General features: G+C 45.4%; 1 protein-coding gene across 2 annotated transcripts in view; it reads left to right on the top strand.

Annotated features, from left to right (window-relative positions):
- The first annotated feature begins 5,148 nt into the window (after window positions 1–5,148).
- The window catches only part of DAPK1 (death associated protein kinase 1), a 142,683-nt gene continuing 140,170 nt past the window's right edge, over window positions 5,149–7,661 (top strand). The window contains exons 1-2 of one of the 2 annotated variants that reach the window (XM_050945576.1): window positions 5,149–5,236; window positions 6,003–6,173. In XM_050945576.1, the coding sequence (XP_050801533.1) occupies window positions 6,112–6,173 (62 nt within the window). In that variant the 5' untranslated portion in view covers window positions 5,149–5,236; window positions 6,003–6,111. Of the gene's footprint in view, window positions 5,237–5,310; window positions 5,428–6,002; window positions 6,174–7,661 lie in introns of those variants that run through there. The other variant, XM_050945577.1, reaches the window with a different exon arrangement.

Raw genomic sequence — 7,661 nt, 5'->3', positions numbered from 1 at the left:
CTTTTTATCTACACGCTCCCCATCCGTGGCCCCACGAAGTCACGGGATCTCCTTCTTAATCTCCTCTTGGCCCTGGCCAAACTGACCATCTACAACACCAGGGAGAGGAGGTTGGCCGACGGGATTTCCTGCGACTGTAGGGCCTATTTCTGTTCCTCCGTCTGCTCACGCATCCGGGCAGAGTTCCTCTGGGCGGCGTCCACTGGCTCCCTTGATGCCTTCGAGGAGCAGTGGGCGTTGTCTGGGGTTCTCTGCTTGGTGTCCTCATCAGGTTCCCTTCGTTTAGCCCTATGACCTCACTCCCGATCCTGTTTTTTCATTAGTTGTCCCCCGTGATTACTTGGTGTCCCAGACCTGTGGGTCCTCCCCTTAGGCTGGGGGGAGGTCCTTTGGAAGTGGGCGGGCTTTGCCCGCCTACCCCAGCTGGATGCCAATAGGACCAGACTCCTGCACCCCACTGGCCTGGGTCTGTCACAGAAGATAAACTGCTACACAGAGATAGTCAATGGAAGCACGATTTACTCCTCAAATGCAACTATTATTTGTTATGAAATGGGGAGAGTTTTTGATATTTCACTCTTCTGTTTCTCATGCGGTTCCAGATATTGACCTGAAGAAATGCTGTAGCTCCCAGTGCATCTCTGCTCTTATTCAAGTCAATTGCAAACATATATTGGTTATGTTTCAGCAGTGACATTGCTTTGAATCTGCACCTCTATCAGAGGCAGATCTATGGCTGTATATTTATTCAGGGACTTATTTGCCATTCTGAGTAATGGATCAGAAAGTAAAAGATCCCACCAGAATAAATCCTGTCAGCTGAGTCTCTTCCACACACAGCACTTAGATATGTTTACAGTAAAACCAAGAATTTTATTTAACAAAAAGAGATTTGAGAAGAAACAAGTAGAGTTAATGAAAACAAATGGTTACAGTTAGAATAAAATCCGAATACACTTCTGGAGCCTAAATGAGACAAGACATTCCCCTGTCTCATAACGGTTAGCTCACCCAAAGTTTCTCTGCCAGCATCAAAGTGCCAGACCAGCTGTGATTCTCCATTCATAAGACAAGCCAGTGGGCAGTTTGTCCCCTCGGTGAAGAGTGCAAGGTGAGTCCCTGTACCTATGTTCAAATATCCATTGTCTTCACTTGCTAACAGAGTCCCTCCTGCTGGTTTATTTCTTCTTGTAAATGTTCTCTCTTGAAGATTCCATAATCTCTCATTAGCATACAGCTCAGACTGTCCATTGTGAATCATACAATACTGAATTAGCATATAGCCAGATAGGTAGATAAGCAAGTTTCTTGCAGGCAGGAGACACTAATCACCTTCTAATGACCAATCCTAAATCACACACCTTAATATAGTTTTTAGGATATACAACTAATTCCTTACAGCTTATCTCATATACATTTTGCAATGATTATGACGCCCAGGGTGACACAGGCTTTCAGCAGAGATTTTACATGACACTCATTGGCGAACAATATGTAGATACCAGACTCAGGAGATCCCTGTCCCCTTATGCACTCGCGCCCTCTACCAGCTGGCAGCAAGAGGTCCCTGTAACATATACAAAGATCAGGATTTCCATAAAAACGTATGTATCACAGGAATTATTGTTTACCTTAATGCACAGGTATTTCAAGCAAGAAGCCTTCCTCTCTCTCATCCTAATGTCAATGTCTTGACTCTTCCCACTTACGTTGGTGTAAGTCAGGAATAATTCAATTGAAATCAAGAGTCACAGGCCCTGATTCTCATTCCCTACATCTTGCGGAGTCATTCATTTACAACAAAGCAAACTGGTCTTAAATCGCTACTAGACGAGAATGTTAGCATTTCACACCCCCTTTTCACAGACGTAAATATCTACACCAGGAACACACCAATGGACAGTCGGACCCACAGTGCTGTTTAACTGGTATAAATTACAAAAGAAATGGACCTTATACATTTAGAGTAGTGCTTCTATCTGCATGCTGTTAAGAAGTTGCATGCTTCATCCCAGAAGTAATTACATTTCAGTGGGGGCTGCAGTCATCCTTTCATTTAAATACAGCTAGTTTATATTTGTGAAATGCTTTGGGATCCTTTGGGATGAAGGCCATCATTATAAAGGTATTATTGTTTGTATCAATTTATTTATTGTTCTATGCTGTTCTTTTCTAGGCCTGTGTAGCAGCAGAAATTAAACTTTTGTTGCCATATTACCATACGAGACTGGGCCAACAGCAGAGTTCTTTGGTCAAATCAGTGTTGCTGGCTGGACCTACTGGTTTTTTTAAGCAATTCTGAAGCTTTCACCTGTAAACAAAGCTGATCCCTCCAACCACCATAATTCCTCATCTGGCAATCCATTAAAAACTTACCAGGACACAATCAACTTAAAAAATACAATTCTCTCTCCAAATCTTTTACCTACCACTGTTACAATAAACACCTAGGTTACCATAACTGAGAGATTATGGTGGGGAGGGGAAGGTGTATTCTTTTTTCAGTTTGTTTGTTTTGAGTATTTGACAACATTTTGCATAGTCAATGTCACTGATCCTAAGGCCCTGATTCAGCAAAGTACTTAAGCACACTGAATATCAAAGCCATTACTCATGTTTTGCTGAATCAGGGCCTTATTCCATTTCTATTTTTGGTGTATGCCTTTCACCATAGCAAAAAACGGAGAAAAAATAAAAAAAAAAAAAGATTGTAAACCACATTGACAGGAGTATTATATGACAAGTAGAGTACCCCTAACTACTTTTAAATGTTTGTCATTTAACTGACTAAATTTCAAGTTGATGTTGTCCCTTTTTACCAAACAAGTAAAAATGGGGTTTTATAATTAAAAAAAAGGTTCAGGATTAACACTTGCAATAATTTATACAAAATATCATTTTTACTTTTTGTATGTATCTTTCTATTAGCTCAGGAACACATTTGTCTGCCGTGGAAGAAAATGCAGAAGGAGCAGAAACATATGTTTAATTATTTTTTCATAAGTGTTGTGGGTTGGGTGTGCTTTAAAAGTACATTCCAGTTCTAGAGATATTGCTGGTTCTAATGATATTCCCCATTTTAAGCATCAAGAATATCTCTAAAACAGTAATGAACGTCTTAAAAGTTTGACTGTATGTACTAAACCATAGGATCCACGGGGCGAGGGGGTATGTGCAGCAAAACATAGAAGGGTTTGAACATTCATTACAGAGAGATGAAAGACATAAGACGAAGTGCTGGAGATTAAGTGCAGTACTGTGCTCCTTCACAGTTGGTTACAAATACATTATAAGTCCTCAGCATAAATTTCTGAGCTCTTTTCTGTCTGAAAAGTCCACACCCTTCCACTCTTTGGCAAGGGCCCTGTATGATTTGAAACTGAGGGATCCATTCAATTATACTATCTCCATTTGGACAATGAGGTCAGTTGTGGCACAGAGAGTTTAAATACTTGCCCAAAGTCACACAGTAACTCACTGGTAAAGTCAAAATCCAGGTCTCCTACTCTCAACACCCATTTATAGTACAAGTAGGCCAGGTTGCCTCAGGTGCTAAATTAAGTATGTGTACAGGCACATGACTGTGCTGAACTTTTCTTCACCTTTGATGAGCGCTTCTTTTTCTGAGAGTTCTGATAGTTCAGAGGGAAGTTAAGCTGTATTGTTACTCAGGGTCATATGTTCCCTAGGGGTGGTACACCAGAAGTTGTGCAGGAAATGGTAGCAACTTGTACTGAAGAATTTGACTCAAAAGTTTCAGCCATAGGTAAACTTCTTGCCTGGCATGATGCCATGCCAATTTACTAGTGAAAAATAGACACCAAAATGTCCAAAAAAGAAAACTTGGCAATTGTGTGTAAATATGGGGACAGTTGAGGAAAATCAAATACAGCATGACATGCCCTGCAAACCCAATTAAATATACTACAGGAAAAAAATGCTAGTTACTACTGTATGATGGTCACATACTTTCAGCAGACATCCACACCACTGATCCAAAATAACTTACCCATCTTTGAAATTGGTGGATGCAGTAGAGGCATCGGAGGATGGACACTGTGTGTTCCACTTGGTGCCAGATGCTGTACGATTTTTATTACTGATGCATTGGCTCTGATCATTTTGGACACAGCCCTGCAGAAAGGGTGCTGTAGAGTCACACCAGTACTGCAGGTACAATTTACAAAGAGAGATTGTGCCTCAGGAATGGTAATCTTGCCCGTGGCTGTGCTTTTTGTGTATGGGGGATGTGTACTAATATAGACCACAGATTGCCATTAGTTGGGTGTACCAGCCCCATTCTGTGGGGTGGTGCGGGGAAGAGTCCTGCATGGTTCTGCCTCATTGCCATCTCTTTTGGGGTGATAACTTTTACAGCGACAGCAGATGGTGAGCAATCCTGGCAGATAGACTGTTGTTTTGACTAGCCATTGTGTGGACCATGCAAAGGCGTGTGGGGGAGAGATAGGGCGAGAAGACTCCTTAGGTCCCTGCTCCCTCGTTGTGCCCATGCAAGGGCTGCTCATAACCTGGCTCTTAGGAGGGTCAACAACTTGCCCTGCCATCCCGGTCACTCCACAGTGGGCAGTCCCGTACACCCTCTGGCTTGGGCCATAGGGTGAAATGCTTTGAGGACTAAGGGGGGAGTGGTTTCTGGGGCTGGGAGGAAAGCAGGTGGATCTGCCAGAGGTTTTCTCTTCCAGTGGGCCAGAGAAGGCAGTTGACAGGGAGAACTTCTCTATGGGGTTTCTGCACCTGCCCCACAGAAGCTGATCCCGAAGGGCAGCCCCGCCACTGAATTAGAGGGGAGGGTTCGCAGCCACCCCTGAGCACGGGGAACCGACTCTCGCTTCAATCGCCCCGGGACTCCACGGCGCCCTCGGGGGCTCCCTTCTGCTCCACAGTCCCACCCGTAGCTCATCCTAGCGGGCTCCGCCGCAAGGAACCTGCTCGCCCGCGCTACTGCCTCCTCGCTGCCCGGCTTGCCTCCCGGAGCCAGGGCCCCAGAGGCGGCGCCTCCCGCACCTTGGTCGTGCACCTGTGAACGAGCAGCGGTCCCGCCCCACAGCCGGGGCAGGCCGCGGCCAGAAGGGGAGGAGAAGGCGGCGGAAGGGGGGTGGCGGGCGGTTTCTCATTGGCCGCGCTGCGGAGTCCCGCTCCCCAGCCCTGCGCTGCTCCCTTGCGCGCTGCTCCAACGGGCGCCGGGGAGGTGGGCGCCGCGTCCCAGTTCCTGCCGGTGAGTGGGCGGCCGGGCGGGCGCGTTCTCCCGGCACTGCGGGTTCTGCGGCCGCGTCCCCTCCTCCTGCAGCTCCACGATTGGGGTGGGAGGGGTCTCCCCCTCGGGTAGCGCTGCCGGCTGGGCGGTGTGCAAAGGCCGAGGCTCCTGCCGCTACACGCAAGCGGCGGCGTCCCCCGCCCGGGAATCAGGTGCGTTGGAGGCTCGCGGGGATGCCCGGAGTCCCCGCTGCCTGGGCGGGTTCGCCCCTCGCCTTTGCTAGCCTGGCGCGGGAGCCTCGGCGGCTCCGCCTGGCAGCACGTCCTCGTTGGCCGGGTAACGGAGGGGGAGTCACTGAGGAATGTGGCGGCCGTGCGGCTGGGAAGCGCCGGCCCGGGAGCAGCTGGGTGCCGCGGCGGGAAGAGGAGCGGGGAGAAGCAGAGGGCAGAGCCGAGGAGCTGCCGGCGGTTTTCCTCCTCCTGGCTCCTGCCCATGTGTCCGCCGCACAGCCGGGGCTTGGGAGGGGCGGTTCGTAGGTTTCCTGCCTCCGCTCCGCCCGGGGGGAGTGCGGAAGAGGGCGCGGGGCTTGGCCCCTTCTGGTTTCCGCGGAGCAGAGCGAGGGGTTCAGGGCCACAGGCGCTTTGTGATTAATCCCTTAAATCCCCGTGGGGATTTCTGTGTATCATTACCTGGGAGATTTGCTACTGTCAGTCTGCGTGTGTGATATGCACCACCCCACACAGCCCTCTTACAAACCCAGGCGCTCAGCTATCTCTCCTCTCTCCAGGGCGCACAGTAGTGTATGAAGTGTCATTGGATACTACAGAGATGTGGTGATGAGCTAGAAGGGAAAAGTGCTGAAGTCGGCTGGGTTTTTCTGAAGGGTGACAGCTATCATGACTGTCTTCAGGCAGGAGAACCTGGATGATTATTATGAGACTGGAGAAGAACTTGGCAGGTACAGTAGGTGCTGAAGGAATGTACAATGTGTTTATGAATGACTGTCAAGCTGGCCAATAACCATCAGAATTTGTGAAAGGAATCTCCCAATTGATAGCCCTGTTAATAGTATTATAATATGGAGGAGGGGTGCTTGTGTATGAGGCTTGGTCCAAGCTTTTTAGTTACATCACTCAGGCTGTGAAAATGTTTGTGCCTTGTGCAATGTAGTTAGGTCAGCCTAACCCCCTATATAGACTTGACTAGATCAACAGAAGAACTTTATTCCATTTACCTAGCTTGTGCTTTCGGAGAGGTAGTTTACCTACAATGACAGAAAAACCTTCCATCAATGTGGGAAGTGTCTACACTTGGCTCTATAGTGCCAAGCTGTGCCAGTAGGGTAGACATACCCTGAGTGTGAATACAGTAAAATAAGGTGATCATACAACACAGATTAAGGGACTCCAAATGGTACTGGTAGTACTTCCATGTCATATAGAAATTCATTATTATGGACTAAAGCAAAATGTATTGACCTAGGTCTAGAGAATGCATGCAGATTTAATTTCTTGTTCCTATACATAGTCATGTTGTCCCGTCTTATTTCCTTTAAGATACAGTGTGTTCTAGCAGGTATAATTCAAATAAGGAATGTGACTTTAAACAATCATATGTTGCTGTCTTAAATAATTCAAACGAATAGGAATTTAGAACTTGATAATTGCTAATTTAATAACTTCCAACTTTGTATTTATATATCTAACAGTCTGTATGTATATGTATGAGATTTTAAATAAGGATCTCAAATAATTTTGTGTTGTGCTTTGACTTATGTTAGTCAAACAGGTAACTTAAATTGCAATATATTATTTGTATATAGAGAGAAATACACTTCACATTTTAGAAGCGCTGTATATCTGTCATGTGATCTTTAATTATTTTATTAAAATCAAAACGGCACTCTGCCTATAAAGATATGGGAGAATTCATCTAATTTTTTTAACTGTTCTCTGTTTAATGAAAGTGAAAAAAAGTCAGATCAGGAGACTTATAGTAGTTAAGAGCTGTAGGTTTAACACTATCCATATAAAGCCTATTTGTTGAATGCTGTTAAATGCACAGCTTCTGCCACAGCTATTCGATAGCAAGCCCAAACCATTGGCTAGCGTTTGTAGTGTTCTTTGGCTTTTAAGAGCCTTCAGCTTAATGTTAAATGAAGTCAGTTGTGTTTGAGTTCTTTTTGTGTTTTGTCTTTTGTGAACTGCAGGATTTATTTTTTTAAACAGTTTGTTGTTAATGGCCCAGTGAATCTGGAGTAAATTTGTATAATTTTAGTATCAAAATATTAACAACTTAAATGTTAAATTTTGCAGGAGACATAACTTAACCTGGTTATGTCAGTGTGAATACATATGTACTCTGTATGCACAAATAAAAATGTTCACAGTTAGGTAGTGCTAACAATTTTTGAAAAGTATATTGAACCTCATGATGCAGGATTTAA

This window comes from Gopherus flavomarginatus, chromosome 3, assembly GCF_025201925.1.
Source record: "Gopherus flavomarginatus isolate rGopFla2 chromosome 3, rGopFla2.mat.asm, whole genome shotgun sequence".
In the NCBI taxonomy this organism is placed as follows: Eukaryota; Metazoa; Chordata; order Testudines; family Testudinidae; genus Gopherus; species Gopherus flavomarginatus.
Note: the sequence above shows the minus strand (reverse complement) of the source record. Positions and strands in the feature narration are given on the sequence as shown.